General features: G+C 39.7%; 1 protein-coding gene across 4 annotated transcripts in view; it reads right to left on the bottom strand.

Annotated features, from left to right (window-relative positions):
- CCAR1 (cell division cycle and apoptosis regulator 1) overlaps positions 1–23,022 on the bottom strand; it is a 64,011-nt gene extending 40,989 nt beyond the window's left edge. The window contains exons 1-5 of one of the 4 annotated variants that reach the window (XM_042907842.1): positions 22,922–23,022; positions 21,606–21,727; positions 6,993–7,165; positions 6,149–6,193; positions 1,241–1,273 (exon numbers count right to left, since the gene is read on the bottom strand). In XM_042907842.1, the coding sequence (XP_042763776.1) occupies positions 1,241–1,273; positions 6,149–6,193; positions 6,993–7,165; positions 21,606–21,678 (324 nt within the window). In that variant the 5' untranslated portion in view covers positions 21,679–21,727; positions 22,922–23,022. Of the gene's footprint in view, positions 1–1,240; positions 1,274–6,148; positions 6,194–6,992; positions 7,166–21,605; positions 21,728–22,417; positions 22,654–22,796 lie in introns of those variants that run through there. The other 3 variants (XM_042907841.1, XM_042907843.1, XM_042907844.1) reach the window with 3 other exon arrangements.
- Between the last annotated feature and the right edge of the window lie 443 nt (positions 23,023–23,465).

The raw sequence follows: 23,465 nt of genomic DNA, 5'->3' as shown, positions 1-23,465 counted from the left end.
ATCATTAAAAAGAAACATTCATCTAATTCTTCAAGACAAACCATTGTATTTGTTTTATACCTGCCATAAGATGAGTCTCTTAATTTCTACCATTAAAAAAAAAAAAAAAAAGCAAAGTCCTACACATAGTGAAGGAACTCAACATTTCTCAAATTGTGACCATAAAATTATTTTCCCACGGAAATAATTAACATCCTAAGACACTAATGATTTATGGGTACACAATGGGAAATGCTACTCTAAGAAAAGACAAATTTTTATAGCTTTTCTAATTAGTTTGGAAATTCTACTATTGGAGATTAAAAATACAAGATCATTGTTAGTTGATTTTGATTCTATAATAACAGAAAGTGAGGTTGACTTCTTAACTCAAGTGCATTTTTTACAAAAATAACAGATTCAAGACTAAAAAAGTATGAAAGGTTATAGAGTAAACCTTCTCCTTCTCCTGTTCCTTCAATACCCAATTACTCTTCTCCTTCTCCTGTTCCTTCAATACCCAATTCCTTAACCATGAGGAAATGGTCACCAGTTATTATTAGAGGTTCTATTTTGTTTTTGCCAGTTGCATAGTATTTCACTCTCAGTGAACCATGGCCCTTGGGCCACATCCAGCCCACAGCTTCTGATTCATGTACAGCTTATAAACCAGGGATGGTTTGTTACACTTTTAAATAATTTCTAAAATGAAAAAAATATGCAACAGGGACTGTAAGTGGTCCACAAACCTAAAGGAGCATTAAAAGTTCAAAACATTTTAATGCTGCTGAAAAATTAAGCTGATAATGTAAACGATACCTTCACCTATTAAGGTCGAGCCAAAAAAGATGCATAAAAACTTCCTAAAATTATTAGTTACAAAGGAAATGTAAATGCCAAAATCAGTTTTTTGGTTTTTTTTGAACAGCAGGCAAAAGTTTATTAGAGTAAAAGATCAGAAAGGAAGAACAGTAGGAAAGCTCTCTTTATAGAGGGGACATTCGAAAATGAATGCCCCAGAATTAAGTTTAAATAAGACCTCATATTTATCCAAACCAGATCACAGCTGGATCTGTGACCAAAAACCATAAAAGAGAAAACAAAACCATATGCTTTCCAGCTGTATTTAACATATTGCTAAACTATTATGTGAATCCAACCAATATTCATCTTCAAACTCTGAAACACTAGAATACAAATAAAATTGTGGTCTATTCTTCATTCAGATATCCAAAAGAAATTAAAATAATGGCAAACTAACCTGTGTTAAAAGGGTTTGTTGAGGTTGCTGTAACTGAAAATAGAAAAAAAACAAGAAAGATCAATTGAAATTGTTTCACAGATGCTTTATATAAGGAAAAATTCCTATTAAGTCGGTACTTCATTTCTAATTAAGAAATATGGTAAAAAATACCAGAAGTCATTAGGTGTAAGGTTTCCTACAACTATTTCTTTTTTTTCCTACAACTATTTCTAAGCGTAGATCTGATATATAACTAACTCATTCAGTGCAACAACCTGGCTGCCTCCATGAGCACAGCATGCAACTCTTCATCTCGGGGTTTTAAGCATGAGCCCACACTGGGTGTAGAGACTACTTAAACATAAAATCTTTAGGGGTGCCTGGGTGGCCACTGAGCTTCTGACTTTGGCTCTGGTCATGATCTCGCAGTAGTGGTTTAGAGCCCTACACTGGGCTCTGCACTGACAGCAAGATCCTCTGTCTCCCTCTCTCTGCCCCTCCCCTGCTCTCTCTCAAAAATAAACAAACAAACAAACAAACAAACAAACAAACTCCTTAACGAAAGGGGTGTCTCAGTGGCTCAGTCAGTTGAGTGTCCAATTGCTGATCTCCGCGGAGGTCAAGATCTCATGGTTCATGAGATCAAGCCTTGCATCAGGCTCTGTGCTGGCCATGTGGAGCCTGCTTGGGATTCTCTCTCATTACACTTCCCCCACTCACTTGCTCTCCTCTCTCTCAAATAAACATTTTTTTTAATCTTAAAAAAAAACGAAAACCAACTAATTCGTTCAATAAAGAAATTGATCTTTTATCTTATTTCATAAGAGTAACACCCACCAAAAAACCCCATGAGACCCTAGACAGGAAAATTTCTAGTTCTACCACGTTAATCACTGTGCTACAGAAATGATTAAATATCATCAGTATGCTACCTGTATCAAAAATATCATCGGCTATCCATTTGCATCTGGCTGACTCAGTTAGTAGTGCGTGTGACTCTTGATCTCAGGGTCCTGAGCCTTAGCCACATGTTTGGGTGTAGAAATTACTTAAGAAATATATCATTGACTATCTACATGATACATCTGATAAAGGATAAATTCCCCATACGTATGAATGACTCACACAGTAACTCACACCAAAAAACAATCTTATTAAAAAATCGGCAGAGGATCCAGACATTTTTTCCAAAGACATACAGATAGATGAAATGACACATGAAAAGATGTTCAACATCATGCATCATCAAGGAAATGCAAATCAAAGCTACAACGAGCTATCACTTCACACCTGTCGGAATGGCAAATTCAAAAACACATGAAATTAAGTGTTGGCAAGAATGTGGAGGAACGGTCATGTACTGCTGGTGGAATGTGAATTGATACAGCTACTGTGGAAAACAGCATGGAGGTTCCTCATAAAATCAAAAATAGAAATACCATATAATCCAATAATTCCACTATTGGATATTTACCCAAAGAAAACAAAAACACTAATGTGAAAAGATATACGTACCTCTAGGTTTACCACAGCATTATTTACAAGCCAATATATGGAAGCAACCACACACACACACACACACACACATGCACACACACACTCACACACACAGAGGAATATTACATAGCCACAAAAAAGGATGAGCTTGTGCCATATCAGACAATACAGATGGACTTAGAGACTATTATGCTAAGTGAAATATGTCAGACTGAGAAAGACAAATACATGATTTCACTCGTAAGTGGATTAGAAAAAAATGAATGAACAAAAAAGGAGAATCAGAGCTATAAACACAGAGAACTGATGGCTGCCGGAAAGGAGGAGGTTTGGGCAAAATGAGTGAAGGGAAGAGGGAGATTCAAACTTCTAGTTACGGAATGATTAGGTCACAGGAATGAAAAGGCACAGCATAAGGGGGAGCTTGGATGGCTCAGTCGGTTAAGAGTTCAACTCTTGATTTCAGCTTAGGTCACAATCTCACAGTCTGTGAGAGTGAGTTCCACGTGTGGCTCTGTGCTGACAGGGCAGAGCCTGCTTGGGATTCTCTCCCACACTTGAGAGCAAGCAAACATGCACATTCCCTCTCTCTAAAAATAAACATTCATAAAAATAAACATTAAGGGGTGCCTGGATGGCTCAGTTGGTAGGCGTCCGACTTTGGCTCAAGTCATGATCTCACGGTTCATGAGTTCGAGCCCCGCATCGGGCTCTATGCTGACAGCTCAGAGCCTGGAGCCTGCTTCGGATTCTGTGTCTCCCTCTCTCTCTGCTCCTCCCCTGCTCACGCTCTGTCTCTCTCTCAAAAATAAATAAACATTAAAAAAAATTTTAAAAATCTGAATGAAGGTTCAAAAAACTGAAGAAGTTCCTAGTTTATAGTTCTCTTACATTTTACAATAGTGCTGTACAAGCTTGCCAAAGATAGAATATGGGTCGTCAGTCTTTACATCAGACTTCAGTTCCTCCATTTGGAATTCAGAAAGAGGAGGGATCCTGAAGAAATCCTATGTGGAACATACTTTGACACCTACTGTGTTATAAAATGTATCATCAGATGTGCCTTGAGAATAGTAAATGTAACGTTAAAAAAAGTTGCTGGCTATAAAAAAATTTTTTTTTAAAAAAAAGCATAGCATAAGGAACACAGTCAGTGTTGTTATAATAGCAATGTAACAAGACACATGGTAGCCACATTTGCGGTGAACGTAGCATAATGTATAAATTTGTCACATCATTAAGTTGTATACCTGAAATTAATGTAACAAATGTGTGTCAACTACACTCAAAAAGAAAAGCTCAGCCTAATAAAAGAAAATAAAATTAGGGGTGCCTGGGTAGCTCAGTCAGTTGAGAGTCCAACTTCGGCTCATGTCATGATCTCACGGTTCTTGGATTCAGGCCCACATCGGGCTCTATGCTGACAGATCAGAGCCTGGAGACTGCTTTGGATTCTGTGTCTCCCTCTCCGTCTGCCACTCCCCCACTCACGCTTCATCCATCTCTCTCTCTCAAAAAAAAAAAAAAAAAAAAAAATCACAGGCTATCTAATTCATATATATCCCCCTAAAATGAGAAGCCTTCTCAGATTTGCCACATGCATGGGGACCATAAGGGACCATACACTCTGACATCGTTTTTCTGGCAATAGTAAAGGATAACACTCATTACCAGAAAATACAAGGAATTGGTGTAAAAAGAAAAAAATTTAAATTATGGAATAGAAAGTTGACTTAAGCTAGGATAAAAGAATCTATGTGGGGTCCTATTCAAAGCACCCGGCTTGGGGCGCCTGGGTGGCGCAGTCGGTTAAGCGTCCGACTTCAGCCAGGTCACGATCTCGCGGTCTGTGAGTTCGAGCCCCGCGTCAGGCTCTGGGCTGATGGCTCGGAGCCTGGAGCCTGTTTCCGATTCTGTGTCTCCCTCTCTCTCTGCCCCTCCCCCGTTCATGCTCTGTCTCTCTCTGTCCCAAAAAAAAAAAAAAAAAAAAAAAAAAAAAAAAAACCAACAAAGCACCCGGCTTACCTGGGATTACCATGTATTAGAGGTTAAATCTACCAAATTATTTTTTCTCTAAGTCAAGAATAAACAATGGCATTTTTTAAGGCAATAGCATTTGAGCCTTTCATTTTCATATGGTTCAACCTAACACATAATCTTTAATGATAAACTTCATAACAGTAATAAAATAAGTCTAAGGATATTTTTGAAAAGCAGGTAGCCAACTCTGACATCAATCTCTTGCCAAATTTTTACAAGTTTACATCAATATTAGGGGGATAGTATAACCTTCAGTGAAAGTGCAATGCTTCTGAAGCCCCAAAGGACTTAGCCAAGAATGAAATTGGGTCATGGATCCACTAGGGACAAGACCTTATGGATAAGAAGCCTCACGTTTATCTAGTGTTTTTGGATCTAAGTTTTTGGTCCTTCTCTCATATCCCCTTTTCCCCTCCTGACTGCTATACTTTCCTGAAGCTATCAACACTGAGAAGAAAGAAGACCACCTCTACTCTTAAAAAGCCTTGAGTGGCTGCTTAGGCTAGAACCTATCTAGATTTCAGCAGGGCAAACTCTTTTCTCCTTGACATGCCTCTCCTTGGGTTCATTTTTTCTTAGCTTTTCCTATCATCACAGATATAAGACTCCATAGAACATAATTATAGAACAAGACTAGGGAAAAAGGGCTAAAAAAAACTTGCTTTTTCCCTACATCGGGAGTTTTCAAATTGTCAAAATGTGCTATGAGAGTAGGAATGGGAAAATACAACGGGAGGCTTCTACGCACTTTCAACAGCTTTATTTTAATATTTTATATTTTACATATTGGGTTTCAATACACGATTTCATTAGGTGAAAATAGAGAGGATTCTGTTGCTTTAAAAAAAATAAAGGCTCACAGGGCGCCTGGCTGGCTCAGTTGGTAGAGTGTGCGACTCTTGACCTCAGAATCGTGACTCAAGGCCCACACTGGGTATAGAGCTTACATTAAAAAAATAAAATAATAAAATCAATAAAAATAAAAAAGGCTCAAAGCCAGTGGTCTATCTACAGCTTAGGTTTCAAATGAGAAAAAGGACCTTTTCATTTTCACATGTGGTCTAATACAGCACAGTAGGGCTAGGTGCTCCAGACAGAAGTACTGGGCCACTGACTCAGTAACAGATTCTTTCCAGATTATCCTCTGCATGCTTTCTTAGAAACATGTGACAAAAATGGCTGCTAGCTGAAGATTTCAATTTCCACAGGACACCTCTCCTACCTTCCTCTCCCTGGGAGACATTCCTTTTAACCTACCTCATTTCCCCACCCCAAAAGAATTCAAATCACACATTAATGTAGCTGAAAGGAAATAAAATCTGTATAAATTGAATCTGGGACAAATGGCTTTTTAAAAATCAGTTTTTAATATGGAAAATATAAACTAACCTGCTGTTGCACACTATACAAGGCCTGCTGAGGTTGTGAATATTGCTGGAAAAAAATTTTTTTTCAAAGAAAAATATGGATGTTAGTTTTATTCATTCTCAAAAAGTGATATACATATATACAAATACATAAACAAAATTATACTAAATAGAAATTTTCTTGAACAGCTAAACTTGAAAAATAAGCAAAAGATATAAGGACTATCCGTTTTAAGAATTTTGACCATGCAAATGCACTGCTCCATGTATCTTAGCATATATAGTAATTTTAATCACCTGAAAAATAAGGCATAATAAAACCCCACAATTATTAAGTCTTTAAAAAATGAAAGTACCTACTGTGGCTACACAGAATTAATAGTTTTCTATGTCACATATTAAAAGCCAACAAAGGGGGTGCCTGGGTGGCTCAGTTGGTTGAGCATCTAACTTTGGCTCAGGTCATGATCTCACAGTCTGTGAGTTCAAGCCCCGCGTCAGGCTCTGTGCTGACAGCTCAGAGCCTGAAGCCTGCTTCGGATTCTGTGTCTCCCTCTCTCTCTGCCCCTCCCTTGCTCATGCTCTGTCTCTCTCTGTCTCAAAAATAAATAAAAACACTTAAAAAATAAATAAATAAAAGCCAACCAAGGAGTGCCTGGGTGGCTGAGCTGGTTGAGCATCCAATTCTTGGTTTTGGCTTAGATTGTGATTTTACAACAGCCCCAAGTTGGGCTCTGTGCTGACAGCGTGGAGCCTTCTTGGGATTCTCTTTCTCTCTCCTCCTCTCTAACCCTCCCCCCCCCACTACTCACGCTCTCTCGCTGTCAAAATAAATAAATAAACTTAAAAAAAATAAAGAGATTCACCTGTTGCAATGCAGCTGCTGCAGCTGCAGCTTGTTGCTGCAGCGCCGCAGTCTGAGTTAACTGATAGTTTGCTGGGGTTTGTGTCGTAAGGCCCGCTGCTGCTAATGCAGTTTGCTGTGTGTAAATGGTAGGAGATGCTCCAAGGAGTGATGGCTGTTGAACACCCAACGCAGCTAAAATGAGATTAAAAAGGAAAGAAAAGAAAAACATTATTTGGATCCTTCCTAGGAATCTTCCATAAGTATAGTTATGAATAATGTTGTAATTGCTTAGTAATAACCTAAAGCAGAATTTGAGTAAAGCTTGTTAAACTGAACTGATTCAAGTACCGTCCCAGATCCCAGTGGCTTTGTACTTAATGTTGATGTCATGATTGAAAACATAATTCTATAAAGTCAAACTGCACAATGAACACAACCAACCTTACCTAGATCAAAATTCTAAAGTACTCTTAAGAAGTATTTTCAGGAAAAAATGCAGAAAATAAGTTGTCTTATTTTACTAATCTAGAATTTACTGTTTTATCTTCAAGAAGATGAAATCATATATTATAGGCAGTGTTGCTGCAAGTTATCCACCTATAACTTTCTACTGGACAAAATTTTCATGTATTTCTACTTTGCATTAAAGATTTATAAAACTAGGGGCACCAGGCTGGCTCAGTTGGTAGATGGGATTCTTTGTCTCGGGGTTGTAACCTCGGAGTCCCACGCTGGGTGCACATTACTTAAAAATAACATCTTAAAGGGGCATACCTGGGTGGCTCAGTCGGTTAAGTGTCTGACTTCATTCTGGCTAGGGTCAGGATCGAAGGGTCATGGGATTAGGCCACATGTCAGGCTCCATACTGAGCCCAGAGCCTGCTTGGGGTTCCTTCCCTCCCTCCCTCCCTCCCTCTCTCCCTCTCTCTCTCTCTCTCTCTCTCTCTCTCCCTCCCCCTATTCTGCCCTTCTCCCCAACTCCTGTGCTCTCTTTCAAAACAAAACAAAAAAGATTTAGAAAATACTAAATAACGAGGAAATAATAAACCAGGAAATACACCAAAGCAACACTTTAAAATTGTTGCACTACTTTATGGGACAATGCGACAAAATTAACCACAGCAACTTAAAATTACCACCTGATTAAACCAAATTGGGGAAAGAACTCAGAAGGACAGATTTAGGTATGTAATTATTTAATGTATGCTTAGAGCTAAGATTTTACTTGAAGCTTTCATGCAATGCCACTGAATGCAAAAAAGCAATCAATTAAACACTGCAATCTAAAAAATAAAATAAAAATTGCATCTAGCACTATCCTTCCCAAAATTGGATCTCCTTGTACAATGACTAGTTCCCCAGGACATTAAAGTCTGAAAGCAAAGAAAAAAGGGTCCAAGGTTTAAAAAGCTGAAGAAACGGGCACCTGACCGTCTAAGCTGGTAAAGCATGCGACTCTTGATCTCGGGGGTCATGAATTCAAGCCCTACAATGGACACAGAGCTTACATTAAGAGAAAAAAAAAAAGTTGGGGCACCTGGGTGGCTCAGGTGATTGAGCAGCTCTTTTTTTTTTTTTTTTTAATGTTTTTATTTTTGAGACAGAGACAGAGCATGAGCAGGGGAGGGGCAGAAAGAGAGGGAGACACAGAATCTGAAGCAGGCTCCAGGCTCTGAGCTGTCAGCACAGAGCCTGACGTGGGGCTTGAACTCACAGACCGCGAGATCATGACCTGAGCTGAAGTCAGATGCTCAACCGACTGAGCCACCCAGGCGCCCCGAGCAGCTCTTAATATATGCTCAGGTCATGATTTCAAGGTCCTGGGATGGAGCCCTGCATCAGGCTATGCACTGACAGCAAGGAGCCTGCTTGGGATTCTGTCTCCCTCTCTCTGCTCCAAACACACTCACATGCACCACCTGCCTTTCAAAATAAATAAATAAATAAACTCTAGGGGCATCTGGGTTGCTCAGTGGGTTGAGCATCCAACCCCTTGTTTCAGCTCAGGGCAGGGTCTCACAGTTCAAGGGACTGAGCCCCATGTCAGTCTCTGCAATGACAGAGCAGAGCCTCCTTGGGATTTTCTCTCTGTCCCTCTCTCTGCCCTTCCTCGCTTGAGTGTGCCTGTGCACACACACTCTCTCTCAAAATAAATAAACTTTAAGTAAACTTTAAAAAAAAGTATATGAAACAACTTTTTAAAAAGTATAGGAAACAATGAATTAAGCACATAATTTTACTCAGAACCTTTAATGTGCCAACTAAGCATTAGGAACCTCAAAAGATTGCCATAAAAGTAGTATTTACTCACGGAACACACTCTTTTACAAAGCATCTTGCTTGTATCTGAAAATACATATCTGTAAAATATCTGGGAAAAATGCTGCCCTATAACTATTAAGTTAACACCCTTATACAAAGAATAGTATTTTCCTGTACAGGAAGAGAACAGAGAACATTAATGAACTAAACAAAGCACCTAATCTACAATATCCCAGAAAATCTTTAGAAGTGTGAGGTCCATTATCAGTCATTTAAAAGTTCAAATTAATTTTACTTAAAACAAACCAACGACAAAGCAAAGCAAAAACAAAAATCTCAGAAATTATATTTGTCATTCTTATAAATTACAAATGACTCCCTGCAAAACATACAGATCGTTAAAAATTTAAAAAGAGGGGGGAGGAGAACCTAAGGGGGGAAAAAAGTTCTAAATGTCCTAAATCCTTACCACATTAATCTTCTTTCGTTTTTAAGTCGTTTTGTCGTTCTGTTTTTAAGTAAGTGAGATATCACAGATGGGCAGAAAGGAGAAACCAGGCCTAACTACATGAATTTAAATAGAAGTTTAAATAAAAGTAAGGGCAACTAGGTGGCTCAGTCAGTTAAGCATCAGACTTCAGCTCAGGTCATGATCTCAGTTTGTGAGTTCAAGCCCCTCTGTCAGCTCAGAGCCTGAAGCCTGCCTCAGATTTTGTGTCTCCCTCTCTCTCTCTGCTCCTCCCCTGCTTGTGCTCTTTCTCTCTCAAAAATAAATAAATAGGAGCACCTGGGTGGCTCAGTCATTCGAGCGTCTGTCTTCGGTTCAGGTCATCATCTCATGGTTCGTGGGTTTGAGTCCCACATTAAACGCTCTGCTGTCAGCTCAGAGCCCACTTCAGATCCTCTGTACCCCTTTCTCTCTGCCCCTCCCCGACTAGAGCACACTCTTACTCTCTCAAAAATAAACATTAAAAATAAATAAGTAAATAAACATTAAAAAAAGAAATTTAAGTAAAGGTGGAGAATCTCTTAATGCTAGCCCAAGTTCAAAATGAAGTTAACTGCATTGAGAAAAAAAGGTACTGAAATCTAGGACGGAAGTTCTAATCAGTGGATCCTGTTAACCTTTTATTTTTTTTTGATCCTGTTAACCTTTTAAAATTGTATGCAAAATTGCAAACAAGAAAGTCCAAAGCTTTCCTCCATTTTAAAGAGAATTACAGACCCAAAAAAGGTTAAGAACTGCTGTTCTAGAATAACAGAAGCCAGATACTCACTGAACACAAGATAAGGACCATAGCGAAAATTATTTGTGTTTTAAATTCTAAGATTGGCGTGTTACACATTTGACAAAAGTGGCAGCAAGGATTCAATTATCATACTCATCTCCTTCACCTACCTGTTGTGTGACCTCAGATCTGCTCTGTTTCATTCTGTTAGTACCAATTTCCAGAACCCTGGATGTTGCCACAGCAGAATGGCGCAAAGCCAGGATCTCAGAAAGTCTGGTTTCTTTTCTTAAAGCTTTTCTAGGTGTTCTGAATCCTGGCAGCATACACAGCAGCCTACCATAAGTAGGTAGGACGACAGACACATTTCTTTTTCACTGTTACCAATCAGTGTGATAAATCAGAAACTACAAAAAAATTAAGGTGACTCCTGAATAATGTGGGGGTTAAAGGTGCTTGACCTCCTCAAACAGTGAAAAGTCCACATAAAACTTTTGATTCCCCCCAAACTACTTCCAATAGACTAGTGGTTTGGGATAAAATATTCCTAAAGAAATTCCAATTAGCTAATTTGTTGATGACATTATTTTTCTAGGACCTCAATACAGTGTCAGGTCTATGTAAGCCATTCACATATAGGGAACCAGTCGGTTAAACATACTGATGTCTTGATAGTTGAAAAGAAAACAGAGATGCCTCGCTGGCTTAGTTGGTAGAGTGAGCAACTGCAACTCAATCTCAGGGTCATGAGTTCAAGCCCCACATTGGGGGCTTACTTTAAAAAAGGTGGAGTGGTGCCTGGGTGGCTTTGTCAGTTAAGCATCCAACTCTTGATTTCAGCTCAGGCCACGATCTCATGGTTTCTTAGATGGAGCCCAACATCAGGTTTCATGCTGGTTGGGATTCTCTCTCACTCTCTCTGCCCCTCCCCCACCTGATCTCTCAAAATAAAGAAACTTTTTAAAAAATGTGTTAAAAAAAAAATTCCATACACATATATTAGCAGTTAGTGATTAGACCAACACTTAGTCATAAAAGTTTGTCCCTCCTATGTTTTCTAATTATAATTTCTCCCTGAATTTTGCATTGTAGGATTACTGTTTAAAGATTTTTGGAAGAAAACAAAGTAGCATAAAGTGATACACTAAAATGAGGAGAAAGAAAACTATGTGGCATAGAAAAAGTATAAAGCTCAGTTTTATTAAAAATTATTTCAGGGGGTGCCTGGTTAGCTAAGTTGGAAGAGCATACAACTCTTGATCTTGGGGTCGATTTCAACCCCCACATTGGGTGTACAGAGGTCACTTAAATAAATCAATAACCTTAAAAAAATTAATTCAGGATTGATGTAACCCACCAGAATCCAGGACATGTGTTAATGGTATTTATAAACCACTAAAAGCTTAGGTCCTGTATCGTATTTTTTCCTTTAAAACTTTTTAAGGGGGGCGCCTGGGTGGCGTAGTCGGTTAAGCGTCCGACTTCAGCCAGGTCACGATCTCGCGGTCCGTGAGTTCGAGCCCCGCGTCAGGCTCTGGGCTGATGGCTCGGAGCCTGGAGCCTGTTTCCGATTCTGTGTCTCCCTCTCTCTCTCTGCCCCTCCCCCGTTCATGCTCTGTCTCTCTCTGTCCCAAAAATAAATAAAAAACGTTGAAAAAAAAAAAAAAATTTAAAACTTTTTAAGGGGTGGCGGAAGACTTAAGAAATCTTACCTGGCTCAGTTAGTTAAGCATCTGACTCTAAGTTTTGGCTCAGATCATGATCTCACTGTTTGTGGCACGGAGCCCCACGTTGGGCTCTGTGCCGGCAGTGTGAAGCCTGCTTGTGATTCTCTCACCTTCTCTCTGCCACTCCCCCACTCACATGTGCTCTCTCTCTCTCTCTCTCTCAAAATAAACTTTAAAAAATAAAAAACTACTAATAGCCTACCGCTGACTGAAAACCTTACCAGTAACATGAATGGTTAGGATATTTTGTATATAATTATATGCTGTATTCTTACAATAAAGCTAGAGAAAAAAAAACCATAAGGAAAATACATTTACAATACTGTACTTATCAAAACTGCATAGAAGTGGACTCACACAGTTCACACCCCTGTTGTTCAAGGGTCAATACCTGTTGGTAATGAAGGGTTCAACTGCTAGGAGAAATTTATGGGAAGGAAATTTATATTCTATTGGTTGTATCACACCACTAGCTAGTTAATTCAAATTTTGTGAAATCACTGTGCATGTGGTTGTGGCCTTTATGTATCTGTGATATAGCTCTTTTTTTTCCTAATGTTTATTTTTGAGGGACAGAGCATGAGTGGGGGAGGGGCAGAGAGCGAGGGAGACAGAATCCGAAGCAGGCTCCAGGCTGAGCTGCCACCACACAGCCCGAAATGGGGCTCGAACTCACAAACCGCGAGATCATGACCTGAGCCAACGCTGGACACTTATACTGACTCAGCCATCCTGGTGCCCCAATACAGTTCTTGTTAAAATCATTCGAGACTTTATTCTGAATAAAATATATTTCATTATTAATGCTCCCCTTTTTTGTGGTTATCTGAGAAACTATCCTTGAATATTTTTAATTTTTTAATGTTTTTATTTATTTTTGAGAGAGAGAGAGAGAGAGCACTCACGAGCAGGAAAGGGGCAGAGAGAGGGGGAGACACACAACCCAAAACAGGCTCCAGGCTCTGAGATGTCAGCATGGAGCCCAGCACAAGGCTTGAACTCAAGAACTGTGAGATCATGACCTGAGCCAAAGTCAGATGCTTAACAAACTGAGTACCCAGGAGCCCCATATCCTTGAATATTTGTAGACAGAATTTTTTCCAATCATCCACAATGGGACAGTCTGTTCATTTATCTATTATCTGATTCAATATGATTGCTGAAGGTCTTGTAACCCTTCTGAAACAGATAAGCTTTTCACAGTGTTATCAGTACTTTCATTGACAAACCTATGAAATGAGCCCTAAACCACATAAATAAGTAAATTTAAGGACTAAGCTTTCTTAAACCTTTAAGAACTGTAAATTTTATCATTTCCTAAAACATAAAATCAGTTTCATATGACTGAAAAACACTTGTGTTATGACATACTAATAATTAGTTATCACTGTTGTATTTTAAAATCCTTATTGTGCTCTATCTTTACTAAGAGGAGTCATCCTGAGATAATAAAATTCACAACCTCAAGCTGATATCAGATACTTCCTTTTTTCACCTTATGCAAAATTTAAAGCATTGGTCAAGCAATGATTCATCCTTTGAAATTTCCACCTACCAACTATGTTCAAAAAGCAATCTATTTAGAGAGAAAAACAGCATGAATATATGGGGGATTTTCTTCATAACTTGTGGATTTATAAAGTACTTACACACCCAGTTTTAAATCAAGTGAACAAATCTTTTAAATGTCATCTTTCGATACCCTTTTAAGATCAGATTTCACACAACTACAAAACCTCTTTTGCTCCTATGTGCAGATAACTATTTTAAAATTGGATACCTCATAGATCAATGCATTCCTGTGGCTTTCAAGGTTCTACTCTAAGCCCATGATGTACCCACTGATTAGAAATATTCACTACCTTTTAAGAATAATAGATTAGGGCATTAAGAATAAGAAATTAAGGTGGGGGGGGAGAATAAGAAATTAAAGAAGTCAAATGCACAAATTTCCCTTTATAAAATAAATGAATTTGTGGGTAACGTTAAAAAAAATAAGAAGGCACAACATAGTATTTTAAATACATTCTAAGTATTGTATGCTTCTATAACTGCATTGTTTGATACATTAGCCACCAGCCATACGTGGCAATTTTAATTTAAATTCGTGAAAATTTGGTGTGTCTGGGTGGCTCGGTTGTTTAAGCAACAGACTCTCAATTTCGGCTCAGGTCATGATTTCGCAGTTCACAAGATGGAGCCTCACATCACACTCTGCGCTGTCAGCCCAAAGCCTGCTTGGGACTCACTCACTCTCTCTCTCTCTGCCTCTCATCAGCTTGTGTACACGCTCTATCAGTCAATTAGTGAAAATTAAATAGAATTAGAAATTCAGTTCCTCAGTCACAATAACATTATTTTTTTTTAATGTTTATTTTTGGGAGTGTGGGCAGGAAGGGGCAGAGAGAGAGAGAGAGAGAGAGAGAGAGAGAGGGAGGGAGGGAGGGAGGGAGGGAGGGAGGGAGAGAATCCCAAGCAGGCTCCCCACCGTCAGCACAGAGCCTGATGCGGGGCTCACAAACTGTGAGATCATGACCTGAGTCGATATCAAGAGCCTGATACTTAACCGACTGAGCAACCCAGGTGCTCCTCATAGTAACCACATTTAAAGTACTCAACAGCCCCATGTGGCCAGTGGCTACCAAATCAGGCAATGAAGATAAATATCCATCATAAAAGAAAGTTCTTCTCAGTGATCAGTGCTATTCCCTAAGAAAAAGGCAAAGCCTTAACTAATTATCTGTTTTACGGTTTTCTTATAATCTCTATAAAGATTAATACCCTTGAAGACAACTGCTTTTCCATTCTTTTGACGTGCCAAGGAATTGATAAGTTGTGATCCTGGCTATAATCTCCTCCAGCTATTATTCAAATAACTGTTCGTCAACAATGATTTCCCTTTCAGGCAGTTGAAGACACTATTCATAACGTCCTATGATTTCTTCTATCCTTAATTGCCTCTGATATTTACCTGATTTTCAGCCCTGTTTCTTTCAAGGAGTCTTGTACGATCCAAAGTTAATATTCAAGCTTTCAAGATTACTTCCAGGGGCGCCTGGGTGGCTCAGCTGGTTAAGCATCTGACTCTTGATCTTAGCTCAGGTCATGATCTCATGGTTCGTGAGATCAAGCACCACCTGCCCCTGCCACCTCAAGCTCTCTCAAACAACAAAAACTTTTTTTCACTGTTACTTTCAATACATTTTCAGCTATAATAGACTAAAATTATTTCCCAGATCATAAAACACATAGTGGAAGAGAAGTCACAACTGCATAAACAGAAGTGGCATGCTCAAGTTAGGACAGAGAGATGGGGCACTCACTGGTTTATAATCTGGTATGTTAATGCAGCTCTCACTGAGTAAGAGCACAGGTAAGGCATATTCAGAGTGGGGTGGGGGGGAGGGGTTGAGCCTTAATAGATTTTATGTGCATTTTTCTTTACTTTTAGGATAAGGTTTTAGAGACTACCTGCTATTACACAGTACTAGTAGTGCTTAAAGAGGGTTAAGCCAGGGGTGCCTGGGTGGCTCAGTCAGTTAAGTGTTTGACTTTAGCTCAGGTCATGATCTCGTGGTTTGAGGGTTCGAGCCCCACATTGGGCTCTATGCGGACATCCCAGAGCCTGGAGCCTGCTTCAGATTCTGTGTTTCCCTCTCTCACTGAACCCTCCCCTGCTTTCACTCTCTCTCAAAAACAATAAACAAATAAATTTTTTAAAGCAGGGTTAAGCCAACACCAGTAGCAATTCTTTCCTACCAAATCAGTTATAAACATCCAAGTCTGTCTAGGGATGACTAAGATAAGTGAAGTATACATACTATATCAACTATTACTCATTTGAAAAGGACCTTGAATGTTGGAATTTAATAATTTGAGCTGCTGATTCAAGAGATTAGGGTTTTAAAAGATGACTACTGGGCAAGAATAAAGAGGTAGAAAAAATGGGATCGTATTTAAAACTATATTGATATTAGCTTCAGTCATCTGTGTAAAAGCACATTATCACTATATTTTTAACTCCTAAACCAGTTCATGTTCCTCTATGGACAAAATGTAGTCATTTTACAAAGAGGTGTAAGAAATAGGTGACAAACTGGTTAGAATATGCGAAATCATTCCCTTCAAAATTATGATTATAAACATATACAAATGTAAGTATTTTCAATCAAATCTAAAAACTACCCCTAGTCAATAATAAGGGCTAAAGATTCAATCAGTGGGGCACATGACTGGCTCAGTAGTGGTGCGTGCAACTCTCAATCCTGAGGTGGTGAGTTCAAGCCCCACATTGGGTATAGAGAGTACTTAAAAAGTAAAAATAAATAATAAATAAATCTCTCATAAACATTCAATCAGTGGTTGGCCAGCAATCTCTATCAATGTCTCTTTATACACAGAAAACTGTTAAAACTCTGAAACATAAAAGTTCTGCAACCAAATTAAGAATGTCAGTGAATACATACCATGGCACTTCAGTTAGAAAATGGAAAAAAAAAAAAAAAGGGAAAATATTAAGAACAATTATTCCAGGGGGCCTGGATGGCTCCCTCAGTTCAGCATCCAACTCTTGGTTTCACTTCAGGTCATGATCTCAAGGTTTGTGAGTTCAAGCCCTGTACTGGGGCTCCAGGCTGACAGTGTGGAGCCTGCTTGGGACTCTCTCCCTCTCTCTCTCTCTCTCTGCCCCTCCCCCATTTGTGCACCCATGCTCCTCTCTCAAAGTAAATACTCTTTAAACAGACACACACACACGTGCGCGTGTGCACACACACAATTATTTCAGTGTGGAAGAAATGAGATTTGGACTGGAAAGACAGAACATCTTGAACACCATCCCAAGAAGTTTGAAATAAATTCTAAAAGTACTTGAAGATACTTTTGCAGATAAGAGAAAAATGGAAAATATAATGAACCACAATTCTGATGTGCTAACATGGACTCTCTTGTGATGTTCTATAAGACCTAAACAAATTTCTTCACCTTTCTGGGCCTCAAATTCCTTATCTGTTAGAGAAAGGAGTTGAGACAGAATCTAGCTCAGGTTTTATCCAGGTTTGAAAAATTCTGTGATTTAGACAGAAATTATGCTTTAGGAATATGACATCTGACATACACATTGGAGCAGAGAGAGAAATAACAAGTAGCCTATCCAGTAAATAAAAGAAGAAAGCAAATAAAAACAATTAGAACTAAATAAAGAATAATAAAGAACAATGCCACCAAGTGACAGATGGGAAAAAGAACTTTTTCACTGGAGGCGCCTGGGTGGCTCAGTCAGTTAAGCATCCAACTTTGGCCCACGTCACGATCTTGTGGTTTGTGGGTTCGAGACCCATGCCGGGCTCTGTGCTGACAGCTCAGAGCCTGAAGCCTGCTTCGGATTCTGTGTTTCCCCCTCTCTCTGCCCCTCCCATGCTCATGCTCTGTATTTCTCTCTCAATAATAAATAAACGTTAAAAAATATTTTTAAAAAGAACTTTTTGACTTAAAGATCTATGGTAAGCATCCTGGATTGGGTTTGAGAAAAGTATGGAAAGTCCTGAAAGTTAGGTGAGAGACTGGTATATGAACTGTAAGCAAGAGAAAGCTGCTTGGTGGCAGTTATTCAAACGTGAAGTGCCCAGGGCCTAAATGTAAAATAAGAGTATACCTGAGGCATTTTCAAAGGGGAAAAAAGTCATGATTTGATATTTGATTGAATATGGGGGGTAAAGAAAAAGAAAATCAAAGATGACAGATGATGACACCTAGGAATTAGTAACATTTTAAGTGAATATGCAAGGTTTTTTTTTTAATGTTTATTTATTTTTGACAGAGAGAGAGAGAGACAGAGCATGAGTGGGGGAGGAGCAGAGAGAGAGGGAGACACAGAATCTGAAGCAGGCTCCAGGCTCTGAGCTGTCAGCACAGAGCCCGATGTGGGGCTTGAACTCACAGACTGCAAGATCATGACCTGAGCTGAAGTCGGATGTTTACCTGACCGAGCCACCCAGGCGCCCCTGAATATGCTCAGTATTAAAACTAATCAGGAGTGCCTGGGTGGCTCAGTTGGTTAAGCGCCCGACTTCAGCTCAGATCATGATCTCACGGTTTCTGAGTTCGAGCCCCTAATCAGGCTGTGTGCTGACAGCGCAAAGCCTGGAGCTCGCTTTTGGATTCTGTGTCTCCTTCCCTCTCTGCCCCTCCCCCACTTGTGCTCTGTCTCTCAAAAATAAATAAATGTAAAAAAAAAAAATTAAAAAAAAAAAAAACTGATCAGAAACAATTCAAATACTCATCTTCACTTTTACAACAGATTTCAACAATACAACACAATTATGCATGCTTTAACTTAAGTTTTACTTAAGTCATCTGCATGAATGCATGAAATTTTCCTATCAGTGTTAGCTGAGAATTTTCAAAGTTAGTAAAAATGCTAAAAATATCCTAGAAAATGGAATAGCATAGTCTTTAACTGAACAAAACTATGTTAAGTTATATAACAGAAGAGTAGCAATTTTTTAAAGCTATTTATTTGGAGAGAGAGAGGGGGAAAGGATGCATGCCAAATGCAGGGGAGGCAGAGAGAGGGAGACAATCCCAAACAGGGCTGGAACCCAGGAACAGTGAGATCATGACCTGAGCCGAATAAAGAGCTGAAAGATTAACCAACTGAGGCACCCAGGTGCCCCAAGTGTACTAATTTTCATATTGCTCTCAAAATAAAATGAGTCAGGGGGCGCCTGGGTGGCTCAGTCAGTTAAGTGCCCAACTTCAGCTCAGGTCATGATCTAGCAGTTTGTGGGTTCGAGCCCCACATCAGGCTCTGTGCTGACACCTCAGAGCCTGGAGCCTGCTTCGGATTCTGTGTCTCCCTCTCTCTCTGCCCCTCCACCATTTGTGCTCTCTCAAAAATAAATAAATGTGAAAAAAAGACAGAAAATGAGTCAGAAATATAAGCACAAAAATAAAATATTTAATTCAAGTTGAATTATTCAGTTAACCTTTTTCTGTTCCATGATCATCTAATTTATGACAGTGGCCTCTGATACCACTGCGTATTTTGTTTTTTCAATAGAGTAAAAAGTGACACCTACACTATTGCCTTAAGTCCTTATATGTCCTTTGTTAAAATTTTTTTCTCAAATTGTATTTGAAGCTGCCAGGAGAAAACTTAAAGCACTGTAATTAGGTTAGAATGTTCTCCATTGAGGGGCACCGGGCTGGCTCATTAGTGGAGCATCTAATTCATTTTTTTTTTTTAAATGTTTATTTACTTTTGAGACAGAGACAGAGCGCAAGCAATGGAGGGGCACAGAGAGGGGGAGACACAGAATCTGAAACAGGCTCCAGGCTCTGAGCTGTCAGCACAAAGCCCGACACGGTGCTCGAACCCACAAGCCGTGAGATCATGACCTGAGCCAAAGTCAGACGCTCAACCAACTGAGCCACCCAGGCGCCCCTGGAGCATCTGATTCTTGATCTCAGGGTTGTGAGAGTTCAAACCCCATGTTAAGTGTGGAGATTACTTAAAAATAAAATCTTTTTTTTAAGTAGGCTTCATGCCCAGTGCAGACCCAACGTGGGGCTGAGATCAAGAGTCAGAAGCTTAACCAACTGAGTCATCCAGGCATCCCAAAAAATTCATCTTAAAAAAAAAAAATAAATGTTCTCCATTGAGATGAGATGTAAGTAAGACATTCCAATTGCCTGAGGATTGAAAATGTAACTTTTACAAAAGTTGAATGGTTCTAAAAATCAGATCCAATAAGATGAGATACTGATTAATCGCAAATAAGACTTTTAAGATGAAGGCAAGAAAATAGCAAGCTATAAGGAAGCAGCCTGATATACAGCACCTGGAAATTATACATTTCAATAAAAACAGTATCGCTAAAGTGTTCCATTTAGAGCCTACTCCAGGATTTTTACACGAAAGCTAAGAGTAGATACATGCTAACAAAACACTTGCCTACTTACTGAAATCATGATATGTCAATAAAATTTGATTTTGAAAATCTCTGATTAACAACAGGTCTAAGATAACCCATAATTTCCTACAGCACAAATACAAGCTCCATTTACACAAATGCCTTTATGTTTGGACTCTGTTGCTAAATATCGAAAAGGAGACCTATATTTACGATTGACTTTTTGTTTGACATTTTTTATAAGCCTTTGCTGTCTCCTTGGCTCAGCCTGAAAACAAAAACAAAAAGAGTACAACCTATATTTAAGTAATTACAATACAAATGTTAAGAGCTATAGAAAGTAACTTTTACCATAACAGCTATTTTGTTGGAACAATACAGATACAAATTTAAAACAAATTATATGCAGAAAAAGCTGGGTAAAACATGTTTAGTTTACCAGCATACAAGTACCTAGTACTTGTTTCCGGACACACAGTAATTGCTAAGAATTCCTGTTTCATCAAAACGAACACCAAAGTCCCCATTATTATTTAACATAACAAAATACCTGGATCTGAATTAAATATAATCTGTAACTACTATTTCATAATATCTTCAGTTACCTGTAGAACTGATCATTTAACCTCCTAAACAAAGAGTAACTAAAATAAAAACTCTAAAGTATCTATTTCTTTAAGGAAAAAGGTCACCTACCTAACAAGATAATCATGTCCATTGAATTTTAGAACACCCAAGTCAGAAGATTATAGTGTCTCTATAAGTGACCTCAAATTACTAAAATATTTCAAGTACATAAAACATGGCAAAGAACCATTATTAGAGAGGTCATAAATAAAAATATACTCAAATTAACAGAATAAGCTGCAACTTTTCTGAGTACTCAAAGAAAGTAAAATTCATTCCATAGAATCCTTGGGAATTTATTTAAGATTCAAACAAGAAGTCAAGAAATGGTGTAAAAAAAAAAAAAAATCTTCCTACAAGCAAAGAAGCTCAATGAAACATTTACAATGACATTTTTTCTGTTGACCATATTTAGAAAATGTAAACATTCATTGGCTCCTTTTATATCTATTTATCTTTCTCCTTTGCTTGGTAAATTCTTCAGAGTTGGGTTTTGTACTTTAAATTCAAACAACTGAAAAGCAGTTGTATATAATTTCTCATAAAATATAAAATTTTAATACATTTATTTTTAAATATAACTTGTGAATACTGACACCTTAACATGCCAAATAAGATAACCTCTAATCAGTCAAGTAGCTAACCTAATTAAAACGAAGTTAATAATTTAATGTTTGAAAAACTATATAAAACTGTCCAAACTGCAATGCAAGACATGTTTTGCTAGTTGATCCGTGAATTTTAAAAGCTTCACAAACAAAAGATACATCATTTGGAAACATTTTACAGTATTACATATAGCCTAATTCACATAGTTATAACACGTCCTCCCCCCAACCCCCAAGTTTACAGTACTTGTGTTCAGTAGCCTGACCTGGCTGAGATACCGCAGTGGCTGTAAACTGAGTAGCCCATGGCGGATTCTTCTGTCCTCCAAACTGAGCCATGATGAAAGGAGGAAAAAGCCTTCGCTTGTTTGTCTTCTACAGCAGCGATCTATTAAGAAAGAACCCACATTTCAAACTTGAAACTATAAACATCACGAAAATATTATTTTAAAGAAATGTTTGTCAAGGACACCTTCGTAGATCATAGTATAAATAGCAAGGTGTATACCAACGTCCGATATGCAGCAAAAACATTTTACATCAAGTATCTCACCAAAAATACCCAAATTCAACATAGGACATTAGGGGTAGACTAGTAAGAAAGGCACTTCTTTCTGTGACTACAAACTCACATTTCAACGAAGACCATGTGCTATTATCAACCCAAGTCTTAACAAAAAGAACTACACAGCTGCGGGTTCAAACAAAATAAAGCCTGCGTGTTTCTTTTGGCAATGAGTTGGACATTGAAAGTGGTAAAACCAATAACGGAAATTGGGACGAGACACTGAATAAAGGTCTTTAAGACTATCATCTAAATAACGAACATCTCCTTACTTTCTCGGGATGGAAAGGGCCGAGGGGCTCCTTTTCTTTCCCCTCCCTCGAGGGGGAAAGACAGTTGAAATAACGGATCCCTCCCCCCAAAGAACCATCGCTAAGACCCCTCCCCCCCAAAATCAGGCCAGAAAAGGCGAAGATCTCAGCCCGCGCACCCCCTCCTTCCCCCCGCGACTCGGAGGGGCCAGAGCACTGCCATCCATCTTCCTCCAGCCCCAGCTCCTTGCGGGACGCTGACCAGAGAAGGCAGAATCCTACGTCTCACGAGACTGGGCGAAGCGCCAACACTGGGTATTGAAAGTCCTGGTCCCCTTAACCACCGTGCCGGGCAGAGAGCCTCTATCCCCCAAAACCCGCGCCGCCGCCAGCCGCCCGACGCCCTGGGCCGGAGACCGGGAGGCTAAAGCTCAACGGCTTCGCAGCGAGGGATGGCGCTCGGCAGTCCCTCTCGACCCGCCAGACCGAGGCTGAGGGGCGCCGGGGGCACCTGAAGAACCCCGGGGGAGAGAAGGCGGGGGGAAACGGAGCGGTGGGGGAGGGGCCTGCCGCGCGGGGCCTGCTTCGACCCGCACAAAAGGGACCGTGTCCCTCCCGCCCCAGTCCCACGAGAACCCCACCGTCGCTGGCCTACGGACGCCGTGGTCCCCAAACGGTCGATCCCAGCCCTTCTGCGAATCCGAAAGGACGATAGGAACCCCGGTTCCGCCGCCCGCTGCTCCAACCGCGAGGACCAAACCTTCACCTGAATCGGGTCCCGGCTAACACCGAGGCCATTTCAAACCCGTCAGCCTTGGGCGCATGCGCCAACTTCCCCCTCTTCCTCCACGCCTCTCCCCTCCTCCTCCTCCTCTCTCAGAGAACGGTGCTGACGGGTTTGCGTTCTGCGTGCGCGCTCCCCAGCTCGCCTTCAATACGCTCACCCCTTTGGCTACGCAGCTAGAGCGAGAGCGCGCCTGAGAAGAGTTACCTGGGATTCCCATAACAATGAGCCAGCGGAGTCTCAGCGCCAGCTCTGTAGAAAAGACTTGTTAGGCTGGGCAGGAAAGAATCGGCCGTCACGTGATCCGATCGGCTTGCCGCCATTTTGTGCTCTTCGCCTTTTTTGTTTTTTTTTTTTCTCATTCAAGTACTTGGAAGAATGAATATGTCCTGTGCCAGCTTCCTTTTTTTTTTAATTGAGATAAAATTCACTTACCATATAACTCTTTTAAATATTTTGCACAATTCGGTGGCCTTTATTTTTTATTTTTCTAGTGGCCTTTGTATAGTCATAAGGTTCTGTAACC

This window comes from Panthera leo, chromosome D2, assembly GCF_018350215.1.
Source record: "Panthera leo isolate Ple1 chromosome D2, P.leo_Ple1_pat1.1, whole genome shotgun sequence".
NCBI classification, from domain to species: domain Eukaryota; kingdom Metazoa; phylum Chordata; class Mammalia; order Carnivora; family Felidae; genus Panthera; species Panthera leo.
Note: the sequence above shows the minus strand (reverse complement) of the source record. Positions and strands in the feature narration are given on the sequence as shown.